Raw genomic sequence first — 26,386 nt, forward strand, 5'->3', positions numbered from 1 at the left:
TGACGAGGACAGCAGGGACAGCAGTGAGGCCACCAGCCCAGCCCCAGGTAGCAGCCTCCGGGACAGAGACACCTCAGCAAATGGCTTTGTCCATGCTCACTGTCCTCCTACTGCTGCCATCAGATCCCCATGGGGCCTCACACTTCCCATCACTGCCCCACAGCACTCACCCACAGCGCTGTCCCGCTGACTGCAGCACCGAGGAGTGTGTCAGCACTCACGGTGCTGTGTGTGCTCGTGGGGACGCTGCTCTGCGTGGCCCTGGCCGCCCTGGCCGTGCAGGCACACCGCACGCAGTCCAAGTGCCAAGGTGGGCACCACTCTGGGGGTGCCCGAGAATGGGGCAGCACCGTGGGTGCACTGGGGACACGGGTGCCATACATGCTGCCTTGCAGGCCCCAGCAAGGATGCTGCCTCTGAGGCTGTGTATGAGGAGCTGGACTACAGCCTGATGCCAGAGTACCAGGAGGTGCCCAGCCACACAGGTGGGAGCGAGACGGTCGCCCGGGCTGTCCCCATCCCCTGTCATGTCCCCAACGCCCTTTCTCCCCCACAGGCTCCCTATCCCAGGGCTCAGGGAGAAAACTGTCCAATCACAGTGGGGATGGCGCAGAGGAGAGTGACCTCCAGGTGTCCCCAGGTAGGGACGTGAGCACAGAGGTGCACTGTGAGGACAGAAGGGCACTTGGGTACCCTTCTGAATAGACGTAGCCAAACAGCAGTGATGGGGAGGTGTGGGCACGAAGGCCCTCCCGGCTGTGTCCTCACCCACGTCCCCCCTGTGTCTGTTGCAGACCCCCGTGCCCAGCCCCAGCACAGCTCCTCGCATGGCTACGACGACGTTATGGCTGTGCCGCAGGTGTCCCCCTCTCCCCAGCCCGCGGATGCCCCGGCACAGCCCCCCGAGGACATGGGCTATGACGACGTTGGTGTCTGCACCCTGGGGACGTCGCTGTGAGCAGGCCCCGGGGACATGGCTGGGACAGGGACCTCTGTCCCCAAGATGCCGTGGCAGCATCACCTCTACCTGCCTGGTACACAGGACAGCAGCAAACTGCTCGGTTCTCCTTCCTGCATCCGGGACACAACAGCTCAACAGCTTTTTTTAATTATCTTCCTGTAGCTCCCTCCTTATGAGTACCTCTTTTAATAAACATTAAAAGCCCAGAACTCTGCAGAACCTCACTTGCATTCTTGGCTCCTCCACCTGAGTCCGTCAGCCATCCCCGGGGGCTGTGGGGCAAAGCTGGATTTCAGAGACATCCCCATGGGCTCTGGGCGCTGCCCACAGTGACAGCAGCTGACAGAGGTGAGGTGGGATGGCTCCCGTGAGCGCTGCGCTGCAGTGGAAGGACAAGGAGGGCCGCGTGTCCCCACAGGCACACAGGTGCAGGCACGCTGCCACGCGCTGTGGTTTCACCCGGCAGGCAGCTGAGCAGCACCCGGCCGTTCGCTCACTGCGCCCCGGCCCCGCAGAGTGCCATGGGGGAGAGAGCTGTAAACAAACTCGGGGGGGAGATACAAACGGAAGAGGGCAGAAAGCAGTTACAGAAACTCAGATGATAACTGTACATGTATGCATCTCCACGCACATCCACAGCCTTTTCACGGGCGTTCTGAGAAGCAAACCTGAGTGAGCTGGCTCTCACCCTGCGCTTGCTGGCAGGATCTCCACTTCTGAGGACGCCTCCGTTGGCAGTGGGCAGAGCACACGCGTTGAAGAGCTCCCTCTGACACGAGAGACGTCGGGTCAGGGCTCTCAGCCACCTCCTGCACCTGTCTGTTACCGCAGCCCGCCAGGACCTGCAGTGGCTGAGGTCGGGGCCTCTCAGCTGGGCCCGGAGCTGTGCGGCAGTGCCGCCTGGTGCTGCTGGCAGAGCTGTAGTCCCAGTCCTGCCGAGCCCTGCTGGGGGGCTGCTGCTGCCTCCTGGGGCTGCTGGGGAGGCCGTGTTGGTGATCTGCAACACGAGCACAGCGGGGTGGGAGCGATGCCCGGGTCCTGCGGGCATCCCCATCCCGCACGTTGCATCCCTGCACCCTCAGCAGGAGCCCGGCCCCACAGCCGTGTTCCCGCGAGCCCCCGCTGCCCACTGAGCCGTGCTGCCACGCGCTCACCCTGCAGCGGGGCCGGGCGCTGCCCCACGTCCCAGCCCTGCGTACAGGCACGGTTTCGCTTCTGAAAGCGGCCGCGCACCCATCGCACACTTCCTCCTTCCCCAGCGCCGGGCTGCACGCGGGGACACAGGCAGGAACAGCTCGGCCCTGCAGCCTTCCCCGGTGGAGGTGGGTTTCTGTGCTGTCCCCGCAGTAGCCGGACAGCCCAAGGACGGCTGCAACCCAAAGCTGTTTCTCTGTCTGCTCCTGGAGCAGCGATACCAAAGCAGGGCAGCAAGACCCCTTGGCACATGCTGCAGGCTCGAGTAGAAGAGCCTCACCTCATGCGGTGCATCGCTTCTGTGCACGTGGAACGACAGCTGCATGTGGTTGGTGTTGACTCCAGGTCCCCATGTCAGGGAAAACACCCCCTCGTACCTGTGCTGCAGGGAGGGCACGGGGCTGCATGTGCCCAGATGCAGGCGGTGATGCTCTGTCCCACTGGCTGCTGCATGGGGCCGCTTATGGCCCTCCTGCGTATATCCTGGCCAGTACGGGGACCTTAATCACACCACTGCTGCCTGTGGAAGCACAAAGGCAGCTGCAGGACCCCACAGTGATGTGGTGGCCTCTAGAGTGCAGAGGGAGTCCCCGTTTGGGGTCACTCCTGTCCCTGTGGGGACCCTCTCCTCATGGGCACAGTCAGAGCCCCAGCCCCTGCTCAGGGACATGCAGCACCCAGGCAGGCTGGCTCCCCTCGGTGGCATGCAGGCAGTGAGCCCCGTGGTGGGGCTGCGTGACGCCAGCAGCGGAGACAAGCCTCATATTTGGGCACGAAGCAGGTTATTGGAGGCTGGGACCCGGCAGGCGGCTGATAACCCTGCTGATAGCGGCTCCCACCGTACCTCGCCATCCCCATTGGCTCCTGCCAGCAGGGGCTGCCTATATCTCCCCCTCCCCATCCTGGGCTGCAGGCTGTGCATGTGGGGCACGATGGTGCCTGCCAGGGTGCTGGGGCTGCTGCTGTGCGTGCATGTCTGCATGGGTGAGTCGTGGGGCAGGGCGGTGGCCATGGGAAAGGGCTGAAGCAGAGGGGCAGAGTTGCCGCCATGGGACGGGCACTCCCAGGCTCAGCCACCTCTTCCGCATGCCCACAGGCAGCGAGGAGCTGCGGCTGGTGGATGGCGGTGGGCGCTGTGCCGGTCGCGTGGAGGTGAAGCACGAAGGCGAATGGGGCTCCATCTGCAGCTATGACATGCAGTGGAGCACGCGAGAGGCCAGTGTGGTGTGCCGCCAGCTGGGCTGTGGCACTGTGGCCCATACGTCCCCATACGCCCCATTTGGGCAGGGCAAGGGACGCATCTGGCTGCATACCATCTTCTGCGATGGCACTGAGACCACCCTGCAGGACTGCTCTCACTACGGCTGGGGGAACCACTACTGTGGCCATGAGTGGGATGTTGGGGTGATCTGCACAGGTAAGGTGATTGGCTGCGATGGGAACAGAGTGCCAGGACCCCTGGGCAGGGCTGAGGCTGATTCCTGATGCAGAGGCGCTGGAGCTGCGGCTGGTGGACGGTCGGGGACCCTGCGATGGGAGAGTGGAGATGAAGCTGCGGGGACGCTGGGGCACAGTGTATGACGGTGCTTGGGGCATGAATCATGCCGAGGTGGTGTGCCAGCAGCTGGGCTGTGGCTCTGCTGCTCACACCACTTTTACCTCACACATTTTGGAAGCCCACAGTACCCTAATGTTGGCCCGTGTCAACTGCAAGGGAACTGAGAAAGCCATCTGGGACTGCAACATTCAGAGTTGGGGTCCCTACAGTGTCATGACTGATTATAACGCCTCTGTGGTCTGCCAAGGTGAGACCTGTGGGCAGCAGGCAGTGAGGGGAGTCATGTGGGAAGCAAAGTAGGGCGCCACGTGGGGAGCCCACATTCCCCAGCCCAGCAGCCCACCTCTCCTGGCAGGGTTCTCCCGGCTGGCCGGAGGGGACAGCGAGTGCTCAGGAAGGCTGGAGGTGCGGCAGGGCCAGACCTGGGTCAGCGTCTGCCATGGCCACGTGGACCTCATGGCCGCCCAGGTCGTCTGCAGGGAGCTGGGCTGTGGTACTGCACTGGCCCTATCTGGGGCTGAGCCGTTTGGGGTACCAGCAGGGCTATTCTGGAATGGTGCCTTTGAGTGCAATGGCACCGAGCCCTTCCTGTCCGCTTGCACAAAGCGGCCTCCCCACATCCAGAACTGCACCCAACCCGCTACCATCATCTGCTCCCGTAAGTGCGGGGTCTGCAGGGCTACATCAGCCCCAAACCATGTGGTGGCCTGGGGAATTTCCCACTCCACCAACTCCAGCACCTCTCTCTGCTGCAGCGTACAACGGGTTCCGGCTGGCAGACGGAGTCTCGGTCTGTGATGGTCGAGTGGAGGTGGAGGCACGAGGGGTGTGGGGGACCCTGTGTGCCACTGCCTGGGACATGCCTGATGCACACGTCCTCTGCGACCATCTGGGCTGTGGCTCTGCTGTCTCCCTTCCCCCACCGGGCCATTTTGGGATGGGAACAGGGATGCTGCGGAGCGATGCCCTCAGATGCAGTGGGAGCGAGCGGCACCCGGGCCAGTGCCCCGTGGAGGTGCTGGGGCAGCCCGCCTGCCCCCCCGGGCACACTGCAGCCGTCAACTGCTCAGGTGGGTGTGGGGGCCGTGGGGACCCCCAGCAGGTGGGGAGCACTGCCCAAGCCCACGGCACAGCCAGGCTGTTGCAGGTGTCGCCGAGCCCCTGCGGCTGCACGGTGGGGAGAGCCGTTGTGACGGGCGCCTGGAGGTGGCCGTGCGCCCCGGAGTCTGGGCCCGTGTGTCTGTGGGGCTGTGGGACAACGGCACTGCCACCGTGGTGTGCCGGCAGCTGGGCTGCGGTGTGCCTGAGAAAATCCATGCTGCGCCGGCCAATGGCTCGGGCCCCATAGAGCTGCAGGAGCTGCGCTGTGTTGGCACCGAGGAGCTCCTGGCACAGTGCAATGCAACACGGATGGCCGCAGAGCCCAGCAAGAACCCCGAGGAGTTGGCCATCGCATGCTCAGGTGAGTGCACTGAGAAAGGCTGTGGGCATCACACTGCCATCTGCATCCTCAGCCTGACATTCCCACGCAGGAAGCAAGCAGCTGAGGCTGGTGGGCGGCTGCGGGCGCTGTGCTGGCAGGGTGGAGGTGTACAGCGAAGGCACCTGGGGCACCATCTGCCAGGACTCCTGGACCCTGCAGGATGCCACTGTTGTCTGCCGCCAGCTGGGCTGCGGAAGGGCCCTGGAGGCTCCAGGCTCCGAGCGCTTTGGGCCTGGCACTGGGACGCTGTGGCTGGGTGCTGGGGGCTGCGCGGGGACAGAGGATGCTCTCTGGCACTGCCCGGCCCCAGTGCAGCGCGGCTGCCGGCGTGGCGGCGGTGCGGGCGCCGTGTGCTCAGGTGAGTGCCACCATCCCTCTGGATGGGAGCAGCCCCACCACCCTCAGGGTGCAGTGATCCCCTGACCTCCTTGCAGGGCTGCTGGACCTGCGGCTGATGGGGGGAAGCAGCAGATGCAGTGGGCACCTGGAGGTGCTGCATGAGGGGACGTGGGGTCGTGTTTGCGCCAATGGCACCAGCCCTGCCACGGCCACTGCCGTCTGCCGCCAGCTGGGATGTGGCACAGCGGGGAGTCTGACAGACAACCCTGCAGAGGGCTCCGAGCCCGCCTGGCTGAGCTGGGTGAGGTGTGAGGAGGGGGCCCGCTCGCTATGGCGCTGCCCCTCGGCACCCTGGCAGCTGCAGGAATGCGGTCCCACCGGGATCACACACATCACGTGTGAGGAGGACAGCAGGGACAGCAGTGAGGCCACCAGCCCAGCCCCAGGTAGCAGCCTCCGGGATAGAGACACCTCAGCAAATGGCTTTGTCCATGCTCACTGTCCTCTAACTGCTGCCATCAGATCCCCATGGGGCCTCACACTTCCCATCACTGCCCCACAGCTCTCACCCACAGCGCTGTCCCGCTGACTGCAGCACCGAGGAGCGTGTCAGCACTCACGGTGCTGTGTGTGCTCCTGGGGACGCTGCTCTGCGTGGCCCTGGCCGCCCTGGCCGTGCAGGCACACCGCACACGGGCACACTGCCAAGGTGGGCACCACTCTGGGGGTTCCCCAACACGGGGCAGCACTGTGGGGATATCGGGCACTCGAGTGCCATGCATGCTGCCTTGCAGGCCCCAGCAAGGGTGCTACCTCCGAGGCTGTGTATGAGGAGCTGGACTACAGCCTGATGCCAGAGTACCAGGAGGTGCCCAGCCACACAGGTGGGAGCGAGACGGTCCCCCGGGCTGTCCCCATCCCCTGTCATGTCCCCAGCGCCCTTTCTCCCCCACAGGCTCCCTATCCCAGGGCTCAGGGAGAAAACTGTCCAATCACAGTGGGGATGGCGCAGAGGAGAGTGACCTCCAGGTGTCCGCAGGTAGGGACGTGAGCACAGAGGTGCACTGTGAGGACAGAAAGGCAGTGGGTAGCCTTCATGAGGGGACATAGCCAAACAGCAGTGATGGGGAGGTGTGGGCACGAAGGCCCTCCCGGCTGTGTCCTCACCCACGTCCCCCCTGTGTCTGTTGCAGACCCCCGTGCCCAGCCCCAGCACAGCCCCTCGCATGGCTACGACGACGTTATGGCTGTGCCGGAGGTGTCCCCCTCTCCCCAGCCCGGGGATGCCCCGGCACAGCCCCCCGAGGACATGGGCTATGATGACGTTGGTGTCTGCACCCTGGGGACGTCGCTGTGAGCAGGCCCCGGGGACATGGCTGGGACAGGGACCTCTGTCCCCAAGACGCCGTGGCAGCATCACCGCTCCCTCTTCAGTGCTGCATGTAACAGCAGCAAACTGCTCGGTTCTCCTTCCTGCAGCCAGGACACAACAGCTCAACAGCTTTTTTTGATTATCTTCCTGTAGCTCCCTCCTTATGAGTATCTCCTGTTTATTAAAAGCCCAGAACTCTGCAGAAACTCACTTGCATTCTTGGCTCCTCCGCCTGAGTCCGTCAGCCATCCCCCGGGGCTGTGGGGCAAAGCTGGATTTCAGAGACATCCCCATGGGCTCTGGGCGCTGCCCACAGTGACAGCAGCTGACAGAGGTGAGGTGGGATGGCTCCCGTGAGCGCTGCGCTGCAGTGGAAGGACAAGGAGGGCCGCGTGTCCCCACAGGCACACAGGTGCAGGCACGCTGCCACGCGCTGTGGTTTCACCCGGCAGGCAGCTGAGCAGCACCCGGCCGTTCGCTCACTGCGCCCCGGCCCCGCAGAGTGCCATGGGGGAGAGAGCTGTAGACAAACTCGGGGGGGAGATACAAACGGAAGAGGGCAGAAAGCAGTTACAGAAACTCAGATGATAACTGTACATGTATGCATCTCCACGCACATCCACAGCCTTTTCACGGGCGTTCTGAGAAGCAAACCTGAGTGAGCTGGCTCTCACCCTGCGCTTGCTGGCAGGATCTCCACTTCTGAGGACGCCTCCGTTGGCAGTGGGCAGAGCACACGCGTTGAAGAGCTCCCTGCGACACGAGAGACGTCGGGTCAGGGCTCTCAGCCACCTCCTGCACCTGTCTGTTACCGCAGCCCGCCAGGACCTGCAGTGGCTGAGGTCGGGGCCTCTCAGCTGGGCCCGGAGCTGTGCGGCAGTGCCGCCTGGTGCTGCTGGCAGAGCTGTAGTCCCAGTCCTGCCGAGCCCTGCTGTGGGGCTGCTGCTGCCTCCTGGGGCTGCTGGGGAGGCCGTGTTGGTGCTCTCACGAGAGCAGGGCAGGGCCGGAGCTCTGCAACACGAGCACAGCGGGGCGGGGGCATCCCCATCCCGCACGTTGCATCCCCGCACCCCCAGCAGGAGCCCGGCCCCGCAGCCGTGTTCCCGCGAGCCCCCGCTGCCCACTGAGCCGTGCTGCCACGCGCTCACCCTGCAGCGGGGCCGGGCGCTGCCCCACGTCCCAGCCCTGCGTACAGGCACGGTTTCGCTTCTGAAAGCGGCCACGCACCCATCGCACACTTCCTCCTTCCCCAGCGCCGGGCTGCACGCGGGGACACGGGCAGGGACAGCTCGGCCCTGCAGCCTTCCCCGGTGGAGGTGGGTTGCTGTGCTGTCCCCGCAGAAGCCGGACAGCCCAAGGACGGCTGCAATCCGCAGCTGTTTCTCTGTCTGCTCCTGGAGCAGCGATACCAAAGCAGGGCAGCAAGACCCCTTGGCACATGCTGCAGGCTCGAGTAGAAGAGCCTCACCTCATGCGGTGCATCGCTTCTGTGCAGGTGGAACGACGGCTGCATGTGGTTGGTGTTGACTCCAGGTCCCCATGTCAGGGAAAACACCCCCTCGTACCTGTGCTGCAGGGAGGGCACAGGGCTGCATGTGCCCAGATGAGGTGGTGATACTCTGTCCCACTGGCTGCTGCATGGGGCCGCTTATGGCCCTCCTGCGTATATCCTGGCCAACACGGGGACCTTAATCACACCACTGCTGCCTGTGGAAGCACAAAGGCAGCTGCAGGACCCCACAGTGATGTGGTGGCCTCTAGAGTGCAGAGGGAGTCCCCGTTTGGGGTCACTCCTGTCCCTGTGGGGACCCTCTCCTCATGGGCACAGTCAGAGCCCCAGCCCCTGCTCAGGGACATGCAGCACCCAGGCAGGCTGGCTCCCCTGGGTGGCATGCAGGCAGTGAGCCCCGTGGTGGGGCTGCGTGACGCCAGCAGCGGAGACAAGCCTCATATTTGGGCACGAAGCAGGTTATTGGAGGCTGGGACCCGGCAGGCGGCTGATAACCCTGCTGATAGCGGCTCCCACCGTACCTCGCCATCCCCATTGGCTCCTGCCAGCAGGGGCTGCCTATATCTCCCCCTCCCCATCCTGGGCTGCAGGCTGTGCATGTGGGGCACGATGGTGCCTGCCAGGGTGCTGGGGCTGCTGCTGTGCGTGCTTGTCTGCATGGGTGAGTCGTGGGGCAGGGCGGTGGCCATGGGAAAGGGCTGAAGCAGAGGGGCAGAGTTGCCGCCATGGGACGGGCACCCCCAGGCTCAGCGTCCTCACCGGCGTGCCCACAGGCAGCGAGGAGCTGCGGCTGGTGGATGGCGGTGGGCGCTGTGCCGGTCGTGTGGAGGTGAAGCACGAAGGCGAGTGGGGCTCCGTCTGCAGCTATGACACCCAGTGGAGCACGCAACAGGCCAGTGTGGTGTGCCGCCAGCTGGGCTGTGGCACTGTGGCCCATACGTCCCCATATGCCCCATTTGGGCAGGGCAAGGGACGCATCTGGCTGCATCCCTTCTTGTGCCAAGGCACTGAGACCTCCCTACAGAACTGCCCCCACTTTGGCTGGGGGAACCACTACTGTGGCCATGAGTGGGATGTTGGGGTGATCTGCACAGGTGAGGTGGGGGGCTGCGATGGGAAAAGAGTGCCAGGACCCCTGGGCAGGGCTGAGGACAATTCCTGATGCAGAGGCGCTGGAGCTGCGGCTGGTGGACGGTCGGGGACCCTGCGATGGGAGAGTGGAGATGAAGCTGCGGGGACGCTGGGGCACAGTGTATGACGGTGCTTGGGGAATGAATCATGCCGAGGTGGTGTGCCAGCAGCTGGGCTGTGGCTCGGCTGCTCACACCATTTTTACCTCACAAATTTTGGAAGCCCGCAGTACCGTAATGTTGGTCCATGTCAACTGCAATGGGAACGAGAAGGCCATCTGGGACTGTAACATTCAGGGTTGGGGACCCTACAGTTTTCCTGTTGATATTAACGCCTCTGTGGTCTGTCAAGGTGAGACCTGGGCACATGCGGACAAGTGGAAAGCCCATTGCTCACATTCCCCAGCCCAGCAGCCCACCTCTCCTGGCAGGGTTCTCCCGGCTGGCCGGAGGGGACAGCGAGTGCTCAGGAAGGCTGGAGGTGCGGCAGGGCCAGACCTGGGTCAGTGTGTGCCATGGCCACGTGGACCTCATGGCCGCCCAGGTCGTCTGCAGGGAGCTGGGCTGTGGTACTGCACTGGCCCTATCTGGGGCTGAGCTGTTTGGGGTACCAGCAGGGCTATTCTGGAATGGTGCCTTCGAGTGCAATGGCACCGAGCCCTCCCTGTCCGCTTGCACAAAGCGGCCTCCCCACATCCAGAACTGCACCCAACCTGCTACCATCTTCTGCTCCCGTAAGTGCGGGGTCTGCAGGGCTACATCAGCCCCAAACCATGTGGTGGCCTGGGGAATTTCCCACTCCACCAGCTCCAGCACCTCTCTCTGCTGCAGCGTACACCGAGTTCCAGCTGGCAGATGGAGTCTCAGTGTGCGATGGGCGAGTGGAGGTGGAGGCACGAGGGGTGTGGGGGACCCTGTGTGCCACTGCCTGGGACCTGCCTGACGCACACGTCCTCTGCCACCATCTGGGCTGTGGCACTGCTGTCTCCCTGCCCCCACCTGGCCGTTTTGGGATGGGGACAGGGATGCTGCGGAGCGATGCCCTCAGATGCAGTGGGAGCGAGCGGCACCCGGGCCAGTGCCCTATGGAGGTGCTGGGGCAGCCCGCCTGCCCCCCCGGGCACACTGCAGCCGTCAACTGCTCAGGTGGGTGTGGGGGCCGTGGGGACCCCCAGCAGGTGGGGAGCACTGCCCAAGCCCACGGCACAGCCAGGCTGTTGCAGGTGTCGCCGAGCCCCTGCGGCTGCACGGTGGGGAGAGCCGTTGTGACGGGCGGCTGGAGGTGGCTGTGCGCCCCGGAGTCTGGGCCCGTGTGCCTGTGGGGCTGTGGGACAACGGCACTGCCACCGTGGTGTGCCGGCAGCTGGGCTGCGGTGTGCCTGAGAAAATCCATGCTGCGCCGGCCAATGGCTCGGGCCCCATAGAGCTGCAGGAGCTGCGCTGTGTTGGCACCGAGGAGCTCCTGGCACAGTGCAATGCAACACGGATGGCCGCAGAGCCCAGCAAGAACCCCGAGGAGTTGGCCATCGCATGCTCAGGTGAGTGCACTGGGTAAGGGCCACAGGCAGCACGCTGCCATCCCCATCCCCAGTCCATTTCCAACCCTCCAACACAGGAAGCAAGCAGCTGAGGCTGGTGGGCGGCCGCGGGCGCTGTGCTGGCAGGGTGGAGGTGTACAGCGAAGGCACCTGGGGCACCATCTGCCAGGACTCCTGGACCCGGCAGGATGCCACCGTCGTCTGCCGCCAGCTGGGCTGCGGATGGGCCCTGGAGGCTCCCGGCTCCGAGCGCTTTGGGCCTGGCACTGGGACGCTGTGGCTGGGTGCTGGGGGCTGCGCGGGGACAGAAGATGCTCTCTGGCACTGCCCGGCCCCAGTGCAGCGCGGCTGCCGGCGTGGCGGCGGTGCGGGCGCCGTGTGCTCAGGTGAGTGCCACCATCCCTCTGGATGGGAGCAGCCCCACCACCCTCAGGGTGCAGTGATCCCCTGACCTCCTTGCAGGGCTGCTGGACCTGCGGCTGATGGGGGGAAGCAGCAGATGCAGTGGGCACCTGGAGGTGCTGCATGAGGGGACGTGGGGTCGTGTTTGCGCCAATGGCACCAGCCCTGCCACGGCCACTGCCGTCTGCCGCCAGCTGGGATGTGGCACAGCGGGGAGTCTGACAGACAACCCTGCAGAGGGCTCCGAGCCCGCCTGGCTGAGCTGGGTGAGGTGTGAGGAGGGGGCCCGCTCGCTATGGCGCTGCCCCTCGGCACCCTGGCAGCTGCAGGAATGCGGCCCCACCGGGATCACCCACATCACATGTGACGAGGACAGCAGGGACAGCAGTGAGGCCACCAGCCCAGCCCCAGGTAGCAGCCTCCGGGATAGAGACACCTCAGCAAATGGCTTTGTCCATGCTCACTGTCCTCTAACCGCTGCCATCAGATCCCCACGGGGCCTCACACTTCCCATCACTGCCCCACAGCTCTCACCCACAGCGCTGTCCCGCTGACTGCAGCACCGAGGAGTGTATCAACACTCACGGTGCTGTGTGTGCTCCTGGGGACGCTGCTCTGCGTGGCCCTGGCCGCCCTGGCCGTGCAGGCACACCGCACACGGGCACACTGCCAAGGTGGGCATCACTATGGGGGTTCCCCAACACGGGGCAGCACCGTGGGGACATCGGGCACTCAGGTGCCATGCATGCTGCCTTGCAGGTCCCAGCAAGGGTGCTGCCTCCGAGGCTGTGTATGAGGAGCTGGACTACAGCCTGATGCCAGAGTACCAGGAGGTGCCCAGCCACACAGGTGGGAGCGGGATGGTCCCCCGGGGCCTGGGGCTGTCCCCATCCCCTGTCATGTCCCCAACACACTTCCTCCTTTCCAGGTTCCCTGTCCCAGGGCTCAGGCAGAAACCTGTCCAATCACAGTGGGGACGGCGCAGAGGAGAGTGACCTCCAGGTGTCCCCAGGTAGGGACGTGAGCACAGAGGTGCACTGTGAGGACAGAAAGGCAGTGGATACCCTTCATGAGGGGACATAGCCAGACAGCAGTGATGGGGAGGTGTGGACACGAAGGCCCTCCCGGCTGTGTCCTCACCCACGTCCCCTCTGTGTCTGTTGCAGACCCCCCTGCCCAGCCCCAGCACAGCCCCTCGCATGGCTACGACGATGTTATGGCTGTGCCGGAGGTGTCCCCCTCTCCCCAGCCCGGGGATGCCCCGGCACAGCCCCCCGAGGACATGGGCTATGACGACGCTGGGGATGTCTGCACCCTGGGGACGTCGCTGTGAGCAGGCCCCGGGGACATGGCTGGGACAGGGACCTCTGTCCCCAAGACGCCGTGGCAGCATCACCGCTCCCTCTTCAGTGCCGCATGTAACAGCAGCAAGCAGCTCAGTCCTCCTTCCTGCAGCCGGGACACAACAGCTCAACAGCTTTTTTTAAATTGTCTTCCTGTAGCTCCCTCCTTATGAATATCTCTTGTTTATTAAAAGCCCAGAACTCTGCAGAAACTCACTTGCATTCTTGGCTCCTCCACCTGAGTCCGTCAGCCATCCCCCGGGGCTGTGGGGCAAAGCTGGATTTCAGAGACATCCCCATGGGCTCTGGGCGCTGCCCACAGTGACAGCAGCTGACAGAGGTGAGGTGGGATGGCTCCCGTGAGCGCTGCGCTGCAGTGGAAGGACAAGGAGGGCCGCGTGTCCCCACAGGCACACAGGTGCAGGCACGCTGCCACGCGCTGTGGTTTCACCCGGCAGGCAGCTGAGCAGCACCCAGCCGTTCGCTCACTGCGCCCCGGCCCCGCAGAGTGCCATGGGGGAGAGAGCTGTAAACAAACTCGGGGGGGAGATACAAACGGAAGAGGGCAGAAAGCAGTTACAGAAACTCAGATGATAACTGTACATGTATGCATCTCCACGCACATCCACAGCCTTTTCACGTGCGTTCTGAGAAGCAAACCTGAGTGAGCTGGCTCTCACCCTGCGCTTGCTGGCAGGATCTCCACTTCTGAGGACGCCTCTGTTGGCAGTGGGCAGAGCACACGCGTTGAAGAGCTCCCTGCGACACGAGAGACGTCGGGTCAGGGCTCTCAGCCACCTCCTGCACCTGTCTGTTACCGCAGCCCGCCAGGACCTGCAGTGGCTGAGGTCGGGGCGTCTCAGCTGGGCCCGGAGCTGTGCGGCAGTGCCGCCGGGTGCTGCTGGCAGAGCTGTAGTCCCAGTCCTGCCGAGCCCTGCTGTGGGGCTGCTGCTGCCTCCTGGGGCTGCTGGGGAGGCCATGTTGGTGCTCTCACGAGAGCAGGGCAGGGCCGGAGCTCTGCAACACGAGCACAGCGGGGCGGGGGCATCCCCATCCCGCACGTTGCATCCCCGCACCCTCAGCAGGAGCCCGGCCCCGCAGCCGTGTTCCCGCGAGCCCCCGCTGCCCACTGAGCCGTGCTGCCACGCGCTCACCCTGCAGCGGGGCCGGGCGCTGCCCCACGTCCCAGCCCTGCGTACAGGCACGGTTTCGCTTCTGAAAGCGGCCACGCACCCATCGCACACTTCCTCCTTCCCCAGCGCCGGGCTGCACGCGGGGACACGGGCAGGGACAGCTCGGCCCTGCAGCCTTCCCCGGTGGAGGTGGGTTGCTGTGCTGTCCCCGCAGAAGCCGGACAGCCCAAGGACGGCTGCAATCCGCAGCTGTTTCTCTGTCTGCTCCTGGAGCAGCGATACCAAAGCAGGGCAGCAAGACCCCTTGGCACATGCTGCAGGCTCGAGTAGAAGAGCCTCACCTCGTGCGGTGCATCGCTTCTGTGCAGGTGGAACGACAGCTGCATGTGGTTGGTGTTGACTCCAGGTCCCCATGTCAGGGAAAACACCCCCTCGTACCTGTGCTGCAGGGAGGGCACGGGGCTGCATGTGCCCAGATGCAGGCGGTGATGCTCTGTCCCACTGGCTGCTGCATGGGGCCGCTTTTGACCCTCCTGCGTATATCCTGGCCAGCACGGGGACCTTACTCACACCACTGCTGCCTGTGGAAGCACAAAGGCAGCTGCAGGACCCCACAGTGATGTGGTGGCCTCTAGAGTGCAGAGGGAGTCCCCGTTTGGGGTCACTCCTGTCCCTGTGGGGACCCTCTCCACATGGGCACAATCAGAGTCCCTGCCCCTGCTCAGGGACATGCAGCACCCAGGCAGGCTGGCTCCCCTCGGTGGCATGCAGGCAGTGAGCCCCGTGGTGGGGCTGCGTGACGCCAGCAGCGGAGACAAGCCTCATATTTGGGCACGAAGCAGGTTATTGGAGGCTGGGACCCGGCAGGCGGCTGATAACCCTGCTGATAGCGGCTCCCACCGTACCTCGCCGTCCCCATTGGCTCCTGCCAGCAGAGGCTGCCTATATCTCCCCCTCCCCATCCTGGGCTGCAGGCTGTGCATGTGGGGCACGATGGTGCCTGCCAGGGTGCTGGGGCTGCTGCTGTGCGTGCATGTCTGCATGGGTGAGTCGTGGGGCAGGGCGGTGGTCATGGGAAAGGGCTGAAGCAGAGGGGCAGAGTTGCCGCCATGGGACGGGCACCCCCAGGCTCAGCCTCCTCACCGGGGTGCCCACAGGCAGCGAGGAGCTGCGGCTGGTGGATGGCGGTGGGCGCTGTGCCGGTCGCGTGGAGGTGAAGCACCAAGGCAAATGGGGCTCCGTCTGCAGCTACGACTTCGACTGGGACATACGTGGTGCTGGCGTGGTGTGCCGCCAGCTGGGCTGTGGCACTGTGGCCCATGCGTCCCCATACGCCCCATTTGGGCAGGGCAAGGGACGCATCTGGCTGCATCCCTTCGTCTGCCGCGGCACTGAGGAATCCCTGCAGAACTGCCCCAACTTTGGCTGGGGGAACCACTTCTGTGGCCATGAGTGGGATGTTGGGGTGATCTGCACAGGTACGGTGGGGGGCTGTGATGGGAACAGAGTGCCAGGACCCCTGGGCAGGGCTGAGGCTGATTCCTGATGCAGAGGCGCTGGAGCTGCGGCTGGCGGATGGCGGGGGACCCTGCGAGGGGAGAGTGGAGGTGAAGCTGCAGGGACGCTGGGGCACAGTGGCTGACGATGCTTGGGACATGGATGATGCCGAGGTGGTGTGCCAGCAGCTGGGCTGCGGCTCGGCTGCTGGCGCCTACCTGGCCTCACGATTTCGGTTAGTAGATACTCCCATTATGATGGCCTTTATTGACTGCCAGGGAGATGAAGCTGCCCTGTGGGACTGTAACATTCGGGGCTGGGGTCCCTACAAAGGCCCTCATGATTATGACACTGCTGTTGTCTGTCAAGGTGAGAGGTGGGCACAGGCGGCACTGGGGAGCCCATTGCCCATATCCCTCAGCGCAGCAGCCCACCTCTCCTGGCAGGGTTCTCCCGGCTGGCCGGAGGGGACAGCGAGTGCTCAGGAAGGCTGGAGGTGCGGCAGGGCCAGACCTGGGTCAGCGTCTGCCATGGCCATGTGGACCTCATGGCTGCCCAGGTCGTCTGCAGAGAGCTGGGCTGTGGCACTGCACTGGCCATACCGGGGGCCAGACATTTTGGGGCAGCAACAGGGCTATTCTGGAATGGTGCCTTCGAGTGCAATGGCACCGAGCCCTTCCTGTCTGCTTGCACACAGCAGACTCCCAGTATCCAGAACTGCACCCAACCCACTGGCATCATCTGCTCACGTAAGCTCAGGGGCCACGGATTTGCATGAGCCCCATTCCGTGTGGCTTACATAGGGCATTCCCTTGCTCCATCACCTACAGGACCTTCTCTGTGCTGCAGCCTACAGCAGGTTCCGGCTAACAGATGGAGTCTCGGCCTGCACTGGACGAGTGGAGGTGGAGGCACAAGGAGTGTGGGGGACCCTGTGTGCCACTGCCTGGGAACTTCCTAATGCACAAATCCTCTGCGACCATCTGGGCTGTGGCTCTGCCTTCTCCCTGCCCCCTCCTGGCCATTTTGGGATGGGAACCGGGATGCCGCGGAACGATGCCCTCAGATGCAGTGGGAGCGAGCGGCACCCGGGCCAGTGCCCCGTGGAGGTGCTGGGGCAGCCCGCCTGCCCCCCCGGGCACACTGCAGCCGTCAACTGCTCAGGTGGGTGTGGGAGCCGTGGGGACCCCCAGCAGGTGGGGAGCACTGCTCAAGCCCACGGCACAGCCAGGCTGTTGCAGGTGTCGCCGAGCCCCTGCGGCTGCACGGTGGGGAGAGCCGTTGTGACGGGCGGCTGGAGGTGGCCGTGCGCCCCGGAGTCTGGGCCCGTGTGCCTGTGGGGCTGTGGGACAACGGCACTGCCACCGTGGTGTGCCGGCAGCTGGGCTGCGGTGTGCCTGAGAAAATCCATGCTGCGCCGGCCAATGGCTCGGGCCCCATAGAGCTGCAGGAGCTGCGCTGTGTTGGCACCGAGGAGCTCCTGGCACAGTGCAATGCAACACGGAAGGCCACAGAGCCCAGCAAGAACCCCGAGGAGTTGGCCATCGCCTGCTCAGGTGAGTGCACTGAGAAAGGCTGTGGGCATCACACTGCCATCTCCATCCTCAGCCTGACATTCCCACGCAGGAAGCAAGCAGCTGAGGCTGGTGGGCGGCCACGGGCGCTGTGCTGGCAGGGTGGAGGTGTACAGCGAGGGCACCTGGGGCACCATCTGCCAGGACTCCTGGACCCTGCAGGATGCCACTGTTGTCTGCCGCCAGCTGGGATGCGGAAGGGCCCTGGAGGCTCCTGGCTCCGAGCGCTTTGGGCCTGGCACTGGGACGCTGTGGCTGGGTGCTGGGGGCTGCGCGGGGACAGAGGATGCTCTCTGGCACTGCCCGGCCTCAGTGCAGCGCAGATGCCGGCGTGGCGGCGGTGCGGGCGCCGTGTGCTCAGGTGAGTGCCACCATCCCTCTGGATGGGAGCAGCCCCACCACCCTCAGGGTGCAGTGATCCCCTGACCTCCTTGCAGGGCTGCTGGACCTGCGGCTGATGGGGGGAAGCAGCAGATGCAGTGGGCACCTGGAGGTGCTGCATGAGGGGACGTGGGGTCGTGTTTGCGCCAATGGCACCAGCCCTGCCACAGCCTCTGCCGTCTGCCACCAGCTGGGATGTGGCACAGGGGGGAGGCTGGCAGCCATCCCTGCAGAGGGCTCCGAGCCCGCCTGGCTGAGCTGGGTGAGGTGTGAGGAGGGGGCCCGCTCGCTATGGCGCTGCCCCTCGGCACCCTGGCAGCTGCAGGAATGCGGCCCCACCGGGATCACACACATCATGTGTGACGAGGACAGCAGGGACAGCAGTGAGGCCACCAGCCCAGCCCCAGGTAGCAGCCTCCGGGACAGAGACACCTCAGCAAATGGCTTTCTCCATGCTCACTGTCCTCTAACCGCTGCCATCAGATCCCCATGGGGCCTCACACTTCCCATCACTGCCCCACAGCTCTCACCCACAGCGCTGTCCCGCTGACTGCAGCACCGAGGAGTGTGTCAGCACTCACGGTGCTGTGTGTGCTCCTGGGGACGCTGCTCTGCGTGGCCCTGGCCGCCCTGGCCGTGCAGGCACACCGCACACGGGCACACTGCCAAGGTGGGCACCACTATGGGGGTTCCCCAAGATGGGGCAGCACCATGGGGATATCAGGCACTCGAGTGCCATGCATGCTGCCTTGCAGGCCCCAGCAAGGATGCTGCCTCCGAGGCTGTGTATGAGGAGCTGGACTACAGCCTGATGCCAGAGTACCAGGAGGTGCCCAGCCACACAGGTGGGAGCGGGATGGTCCCCTGGGCCTGGGGTTGTCCCCATCCCCTGTCATGTCCTCTAAGCCCTTTCTCTCCCCCAGACTCTCTATCCCAGGGCTCAGGCAAAAAACTGTCCAATCACAGTGGGGACGGCGCAGAGGAGAGTGACCTCCAGGTGTCCCCAGGTAGGGACGTGAGCAGAGAGGCGCACTGTGAGGACAGAAAGCCAGTGGATACCCTTCATGAGGGGACATAGCCAGACAGCAGTGATGGGGAGGTGTGGGCATGAAGGCCCTCCCAGCTGTGTCCTCACCCACGTCCCCTCTGTGTCTGTTGCAGACCCCCCTGCCCAGCCCCAGCACAGCCCCTCGCATGGCTACGATGACGTTATGGCTGTGCCGGAGGTGTCCCCCTCTCCCCAGCCCGGGGATGCCCCGGCACAGCCCCCCGAGGACATGGGCTATGACGACGTTGGGGACGTCTGCACCCTGGGGACGTCGCTGTGAGCAGGCCCCGGGGACATGGCTGGGACAGGGACCTCTGTCCCCAAGACGCCGTGGCAGCATCACCGCTCCCTCTTCAGTGCCGCATGTAACAGCAGCAAACTGCTCGGTTCTCCTTCCTGCAGCCGGGACACAACAGCTCAACAGCTTTTTTTGATTATCTTCCTGTAGCTCCCTCCTTATGAGTATCTCCTGTTTATTAAAAGCCCAGAACTCTGCAGAAACTCACTTGCATTCTTGGCTCCTCCGCCTGAGTCCGTCAGCCATCCCCCGGGGCTGTGGGGCAAAGCTGGATTTCAGAGACATCCCCATGGGCTCTGGGCGCTGCCCACAGTGACAGCAGCTGACAGAGGTGAGGTGGGATGGCTCCCGTGAGCGCTGCGCTGCAGTGGAAGGACAAGGAGGGCCGCGTGTCCCCACAGGCACACAGGTGCAGGCACGCTGCCACGCGCTGTGGTTTCACCCGGCAGGCAGCTGAGCAGCACCCGGCCGTTCGCTCACTGCGCCCCGGCCCCGCAGAGTGCCATGGGGGAGAGAGCTGTAAACAAACTCGCAGGGAGATACAAACGGAAGAGGGCAGAAAGCAGTTACAGAAACTCAGATGATAACTGTACATGTATGCATCTCCACGCACATCCACAGCCTTTTCACACGCGTTCTGAGAAGCAAACCTGAGTGAGCTGGCTCTCACCCTGCGCTTGCTGGCAGGATCCCCACTTCTGAGGACGCCTCCGTTGGCAGTGGGCAGAGCACACGCGTTGAAGAGCTCCCTGCGACACGAGAGACGTCGGGTCAGGGCTCTCAGCCACCTCCTGCACCTGTCTGTTACCGCAGCCCGCCAGGACCTGCAGTGGCTGAGGTCGGGGCCTCTCAGCTGGGCCCGGAGCTGTGCGGCAGTGCCGCCGGGTGCTGCTGGCAGAGCTGTAGTCCCAGTCCTGCCGAGCCCTGCTGGGGGGCTGCTGCTGCCTCCTGGGGCTGCTGGGGAGGCCGTGTTGGTGCTCTCACGAGAGCAGGGCAGGGCCGGAGCTCTGCAACACGAGCACAGCGGGGCGGGAGCGATGCCCGGGTCCTGCGGGCATCCCCATCCCGCACGTTGCATCCCCGCACTCTCAGCAGGAGCCCAGCCCCGCAGCCGTGTTCCCGCGAGCCCCCGCTGCCCACTGAGCCGTGCTGCCATGCGCTCACCCTGCAGCGGGGCCGGGCGCTGCCCCACGTCCCAGCCCTGCGTACAGGCACGGTTTCGCTTCTGAAAGCGGCCGCGCACCCATCGCACACTTCCTCCTTCCCCAGCGCCGGGCTGCACGCGGGGACACGGGCAGGGACAGCTCGGCCCTGCAGCCTTCCCCGGTGGAGGTGGGTTGCTGTGCTGTCCCCACAGTAGCCGGACAGCCCAAGGACGGCTGCAATCCGCAGCTGTTTCTCTGTCTGCTCCTGGAGCAGCGATACCAAAACAGGAAAGCCCACATGCTGCAGGCTCGAGTAGAAGACCCCTTGGCACATGCTGCAGGCTCGAGTAGAAGAGCCTCACCTCATGCGGTGCATCGCTTCTGTGCAGGTGGAACGACAGCTGCATGTGGTTGGTGTTGACTCCAGGTCCCCATGTCAGGGAAAACACCCCCTCGTACCTGTGCTGCAGGGAGGGCACGGGGCTGCATGTGCCCAGATGCAGGCGGTGATGCTCTGTCCCACTGGCTGCTGCATGGGGCCGCTTATGGCCCTCCTGGGGCCATATTCGCTTATGGCGTATATCCTGGCCAGCACGGGGACCTTAGTCACACCACTGCTGCCTGTGGAAGCACAAAGGCAGCTGCAGGACCCCACAGTGATGTGGTGGCCTCTAGAGTGCAGAGGGAGTCCCCGTTTGGGGTCACTCCTGTCCCTGTGGGGACCCTCTCCTCATGGGCACAATCAGAGCCCCAGCCCCTGCTCAGGGACATGCAGCACCCAGGCAGGCTGGCTCCCCTCGGTGGCATGCAGGCAGTGAGCCCCGTGGTGGGGCTGCGTGACGCCAGCAGCGGAGACAAGCCTCATATTTGGGCACGAAGCAGGTTATTGGAGGCTGGGACCCGGCAGGCGGCTGATAACCCTGCTGATAGCGGCTCCCACCGTACCTCGCCATCCCCATTGGCTCCTGCCAGCAGGGGCTGCCTATATCTCCCCCTCCCCATCCTGGGCTGCAGGCTGTGCATGTGGGGCACGATGGTGCCTGCCAGGGTGCTGGGGCTGCTGCTGTGCGTGCATGTCTGCATGGGTGAGTCGTGGGGCAGGGCGGTGGCCATGGGAAAGGGCTGAAGCAGAGGGGCAGAGTTGCCGCCATGGGACGGGCACCCCCAGGCTCAGCCACCTCTTCCGCATGCCCACAGGCAGCGAGGAGCTGCGGCTGGTGGATGGCGGTGGGCGCTGTGCCGGTCGCGTGGAGGTGAAGCACGAAGGCGAATGGGGCTCTGTCTGCAGCTATGACATCCACTGGGACGCACGAGAGGCTGGTGTGGTGTGCCGCCAGCTGGGCTGTGGCACTGTGGCCCATACGTCCCCATATGCCCCATTTGGGCAGGGCAAGGGACGCATCTGGCTGCATCCCTCCTTCTGCCAAGGCACTGAGACCACCCTGCAGGACTGCTCTCACTACGGCTGGGGGAACCACTACTGTGGCCATGAGCGGGATGTTGGGGTGATCTGCACAGGTGAGGTGGGGGGCTGCGATGGGAACAGAGTGCCAGGACCCCTGGGCAGGGCTGAGGCCGATTCCTGATGCAGAGGCGCTGGAGCTGCGGCTGGTGGACGGTCGGGGACCCTGCGAGGGGAGAGTGGAGGTGAAGCTGCAGGGACGCTGGGGCACAGTGGCTGACGATGCTTGGGGCATGAATCATGCCGAGGTGGTGTGCCAGCAGTTGGGCTGTGGCTCAGCTGCTCACACCACCTTTACCTCACAAATTTTGGAAGCCCGTAGTACCCTAATGTTGGTCCATGTCAACTGCAAGGGAACTGAGAAAGCCATCTGGGACTGCAGCATTCAGGGTTGGGGTCCCTACAGTGTCATACATGATCATAACGCCTCTGTGGTCTGCCAAGGTGAGACCTGTGGGCAGCAGGCAGTGAGGGGAGTCATGTGGGAAGCAAAGTTCGCTTCTGAAAGCGGCCGAGCACCCATCGCACCAGCCCAGCCCAGCAGCCCACCTCTCCTGGCAGGGTTCTCCCGGCTGGCCGGAGGGGACAGCGAGTGCTCAGGAAGGCAGGAGGTGCGGCAGGACCAGAACTGGGTCAGCGTCTGCCATGGCCACGTAGACCTCATGGCCGCCCAGGTCGTCTGCAGGGAACTGGGCTGTGGTACTGCACTGGCCCTATCTGGGGCTGATCCGTTTGGGGTACCAGCAGGGCTATTCTGGAATGGTGCCTTCGAGTGCAATGGCACCGAGCCCTCCCTCTCCGCTTGCACAAAGCGGCCTCCCCACATCCAGAACTGCACCCAACCCGCTACCATCATCTGCTCCTGTAAGTGCTGGCTCTGCAGGGCTACATCAGCCCCAAACCATGTGGTGGCCTGGGGAATTTCCCACTCCACCAACTCCAGCACCTCTCTCTGCTGCAGCCTACAGCGGGTTCCGGCTGGCAGATGGAGTCTCGGTCTGTGATGGGCGAGTGGAGGTGGAGGCACGAGGGGTGTGGGTGCCCCTGTGTGCCACTGCCTGGGACATGCCTGATGCACACGTCCTCTGCCACCATCTGGGCTGTGGCTCTGCCATCTCCCTGCCCCCACCAGGCCATTTTGGGATGGGAACAGGGATGCCATGGAGCGATGCCCTCATATGCACTGGGAACGAGCGGCACCCGGGCCAGTGCCCCGTGGAGGTGCTGGGGCAGCCCGCCTGCCCCCCCGGGCACACTGCAGCCGTCAACTGCTCAGGTGGGTGTGGGGGCTGTGGGGACCCCCAGCAGGTGGGGAGCACTGCCCAAGCCCACGGCACAGCCAGGCTGTTGCAGGTGTCGCCGAGCCCCTGCGGCTGCACGGTGGGGAGAGCCGTTGTGACGGGCGGCTGGAGGTGGCCGTGCGCCCCGGAGTCTGGGCCCATGTGCCTGTGGGGCTGTGGGACAACAGCACTGCCACCGTGGTGTGCCGGCAGCTGGGCTGCGGTGTGCCTGAGAAAATCCATGCTGCGCCGGCCAATGGCTCGGGCCCCATAGAGCTGCAGGAGCTGCGCTGTGTTGGCACCGAGGAGCACCTGGCACAGTGCAATGCAACACGGATGGCCACAGAGCCCAGCAAGAGCCCCGAGGAGTTGGCCATCGCCTGCTCAGGTGAGTGCACTGAGAAAGGCTGAGGGCATCACACTGCCATCCCCATCCTCAGCCTGACATTCCCACGCAGGAAGCAAGCAGCTGAGGCTGGTGGGCGGCCGCGGGCGCTGTGCTGGCAGGGTGGAGGTGTACAGCGAGGGCACCTGGGGCACCATCTGCCAGGACTCCTGGACCCTGCAGGATGCCAACATCGTCTGCCGCCAGCTGGGCTGCGGAAGGGCCCTGGAGGCTCCTGGCTCCGAGCGCTTTGGGCCTGGCACTGGGATGCTGTGGCTGGGTGCTGGGGGCTGCGCGGGGACAGAGGATGCTCTCTGGCACTGCCCGGCCCCAGTGCAGCGCGGCTGCCGGCGTGGCGGCGGTGCGGGCGCCGTGTGCTCAGGTGAGTGCCACCATCCCTCTGGATGGGAGCAGCCCCACCACCCTCAGGGTGCAGTGATCCCCTGACCTCCTTGCAGGGCTGCTGGACCTGCGGCTGATGGGGGGAAGCAGCAGATGCAGTGGGCACCTGGAGGTGCTGCATGAGGGGACGTGGGGTCGTGTTTGCGCCAATGGCACCAGCCCTGCCACGGCCACTGCCGTCTGCCGCCAGCTGGGATGTGGCACAGCGGGGAGTCTGACAGACAACCCTGCAGAGGGCTCCGAGCCCGCCTGGCTGAGCTGGGTGAGGTGTGAGGAGGGGGCCCGCTCGCTATGGCGCTGCCCCTCGGCACCCTGGCAGCTGCAGGAATGCGGCCCCACCGGGATCACACACATCACGTGTGACGAGGACAGCAGGGACAGCAGTGAGGCCACCAGCCCAGCCCCAGGTAGCAGCCTCCAGGACAGAGACACCTCAGCAAATGGCTTTGTCCATGCTCACTGTCCTCTAACCGCTGCCATCAGATCCCCATGGGGCCTCACACTTCCCATCACTGCCCCACAGCTCTCACCCACAGCGCTGTCCCGCTGACTGCAGCACCAAGGAGTGTGTCAGCACTCACGGTGCTGTGTGTGCTCCTGGGGACACTGCTCTGCGTGGCCCTGGCCGCCCTGGCCGTGCAGGCACACCGCATACAGTCCAAGTGCCAAGGTGGGCACCACTCTGGGGGACCCCGAGTATGGGGCAGCACCGTGGGGGCACTGGGGACACGGGTGCCATGCATGCTGCCTTGCAGGCCCCAGCAAGGATGCTGCCTCCGAGGTTGTGTATGAGGAGCTGGACTACAGCCTGATGCCAGAGTACCAGGAGGTGCCCAGCCACACAGGTGGGAGCGGGATGGTCCCCTGGGCCTGGGGCGGTCCCCATCCCCTGTCATGTCCCCAACGCCCTTTCTCCCCCACAGGTTCCCTATCCCAGGGCTCAGGCAGAAAACTGTCCAATCACAGTGTGGACAGTGCAGAGGAGAGTGACCTCCAGGTGTCCGCAGGTAGGGACGCGAGCACAGAGGTGCACTGTGAGGACAGAAGGGCACTTGGGTACCCTTCTGAGGAGACGTAGCCGAACAGCATGGATAGGGAGGTGTGGGCACGAAGGCCCTCCCGGCTGTGTCCTCACCCACGTCCCCTCTGTGTCTGTTGCAGACCCCCCTGCCCAGCCCCAGCACAGCTCCTCGCATGGCTACGACGACGTTATGGCTGTGCCGGAGGTGTCCCCCTCTCCCCAGCCCGCGGATGCCCCGGCACAGCCCCCCGAGGACATGGGCTATGACGATGTTGGTGTCTGCACCCTGGGGACGTCGCTGTGAGCAGGCCCCGGGGACATGGCTGGGACAGGGACCTCTGTCCCCAAGAACGGGTGGCCCTGTGGCCTTGGCAGCATCACCCCTTCCTGCCTGGTACACAGGACAGCAGCAAACTGCTTGGTTCTCCTTCCTGCAGCCGGGACACAACAGCTCAACAGGTTTTTGTTATATTATTTTCCTGTAACTCCTTCCTTATGAGTTTCTCTTGTTTATTAAATGCCCAGAACTCTGCAGAAACTCACTTGCATTCTTGGCTCCTCTACCTGAGTCCGTCAGCCATCCCCCGGGGCTGTGGGGCAAAGCTGGATTTCAGAGACATCCCCATGTGCTGTGGGCATGGGTGAAACAACAGGAAGGGTGGGAGATCTCACGGCTATGAGTTGGGATGGCTCCCATGACAGCTGTGCAGCAGCATAAAGAGAGTAACAACTCAGAAGCAACACATCGTGATGCAGAGAACATCTGGCAAAAACTAGGAGGCCTGCATGGGTTAATGAGGAGCTCCTGACCCAACTCTAACATAAACGAAACCTACAGAGCTAGAGCAAGGATGGCCACATGAGGGGGAAGCATGCAGCATGAAGACATACCCAAAATCATGTACTAAAGTGAACTCAGCAGACCTCTACCTGGGACATTTCAATGGACATTTTGAATGGCCCACAGCCTACAGTAGCAATATCTCAGTGTATCAAGGGACGGGAAGGGTGGTGGTGACTCACAAGGTTGTTTTCTCAAGGGTAAAACCCGAGCACGATGCAGATGGTATAGAACTGCGGGTGGATATTCTGCTGGGTTTTGCTGGGACAGCATTCGTTTTCTTCTGCATAAAAGGAACTGCAGCCCAGAAAGTTGTCTGCCCCAGAAGTGCTGTGCTGTCTCAATGCCAGCAGAGAGCAGTGGCAGCCCAGCAGAGCGCCGTGCCTGGCGGTGGGGGTGCCCCAGCGCCTCCGGGTCAGCGCGACGTCTGATGTCATGGCACCACGTCATACCTGGAGGTTGACTCAATGTTCTGGGCTCCTCATCCCGTTCAGATGTGACCGTCAAAATCACGCTGCCCACAACTCCGTTGGGAAGGCGTCTCGGCAGGTCTTTGTCTCCAGCCTCCTGACATGGAGGTTCAATGCCCAGTTGCCCAGGGATTCCTCTGTTGTCTTGAAGCCCTCCAAGGACGGCAGCCCCAGGTCAGCAGGACAGGAGTGGTGATCCTTTTCCTCTGCTCCACACTGATAAGGCCCCACCTGAAGTGCTGACTCAGCTCTGGGCTCTCTGGTACAAGAAAGAGGTGGACATCCTGGAGAGAGTCCAACCAAGTACCATGAATATGATGGACTAGAGCCTGTCTCCTATGAGGAAAGGTTGAGGAATCTGGGACTGTTCATCCTGAGATCTTCTTTGTTCTATAGAATAAGGCAGCTGATGGGAGGGCATTAAAGAGGCAGAGACAGGCTCTTCTTGCTGGTGAGGGACAAGGTGCTCTCGTTGGCCCCTTTGGCTGTTCACCACACCGCTCACTACAGCCCCATTCTCTTTCACAACCATCCCGGGAAGAGGAACTAACCAGCAAAAATAGGGGAAATGAACCTGTCCATAAGGAAAGAGCCACGATTATTTCAGCAGCTTTTGAAG

The 26,386-nt window shown here is 64.0% G+C and overlaps 1 protein-coding gene and 1 long non-coding RNA gene across 2 annotated transcripts; one reads left to right on the forward strand and one right to left on the reverse strand.

The window, feature by feature from the left end:
* Positions 1–3,066: 3,066 nt before the first annotated feature.
* LOC101750540 (scavenger receptor cysteine-rich type 1 protein M130-like) lies at positions 3,067–24,994 on the forward strand. The gene is given in 35 exon segments (XM_040701942.2): positions 3,067–3,139; positions 3,252–3,572; positions 3,646–3,960; positions 4,069–4,371; positions 10,379–10,693; positions 10,771–11,085; positions 11,163–11,471; positions 11,548–11,898; positions 12,015–12,161; positions 12,247–12,336; positions 12,416–12,499; positions 12,654–12,816; positions 14,689–15,008; positions 15,121–15,441; positions 15,515–15,829; positions 15,907–16,209; positions 16,310–16,624; positions 16,702–17,016; positions 17,087–17,395; positions 17,472–17,825; positions 17,939–18,085; positions 18,171–18,260; positions 18,339–18,422; positions 18,577–18,739; positions 20,330–20,991; positions 21,104–21,439; positions 21,441–22,232; positions 22,330–22,644; positions 22,722–23,036; positions 23,107–23,415; positions 23,492–23,842; positions 23,959–24,105; positions 24,191–24,280; positions 24,359–24,442; positions 24,597–24,994. Coding segments are annotated over 35 exon segments (9,366 nt in total). The 5' UTR covers positions 3,067–3,087; the 3' UTR covers positions 24,761–24,994.
* Positions 7,069–8,128, reverse strand: LOC121113262. Its single transcript, XR_005860383.2, has 2 exons — positions 8,056–8,128; positions 7,069–7,660 (listed from the first exon to the last, which is right to left on the reverse strand). It is a non-coding gene; the product is annotated as an uncharacterized LOC121113262 (long non-coding RNA).
* Positions 24,995–26,386: the final 1,392 nt, after the last annotated feature.

The sequence above is a fragment of the Gallus gallus genome, chromosome 5 (assembly GCF_016699485.2).
Source record: "Gallus gallus isolate bGalGal1 chromosome 5, bGalGal1.mat.broiler.GRCg7b, whole genome shotgun sequence".
NCBI lineage: Eukaryota > Metazoa > Chordata > Aves > Galliformes > Phasianidae > Gallus > Gallus gallus.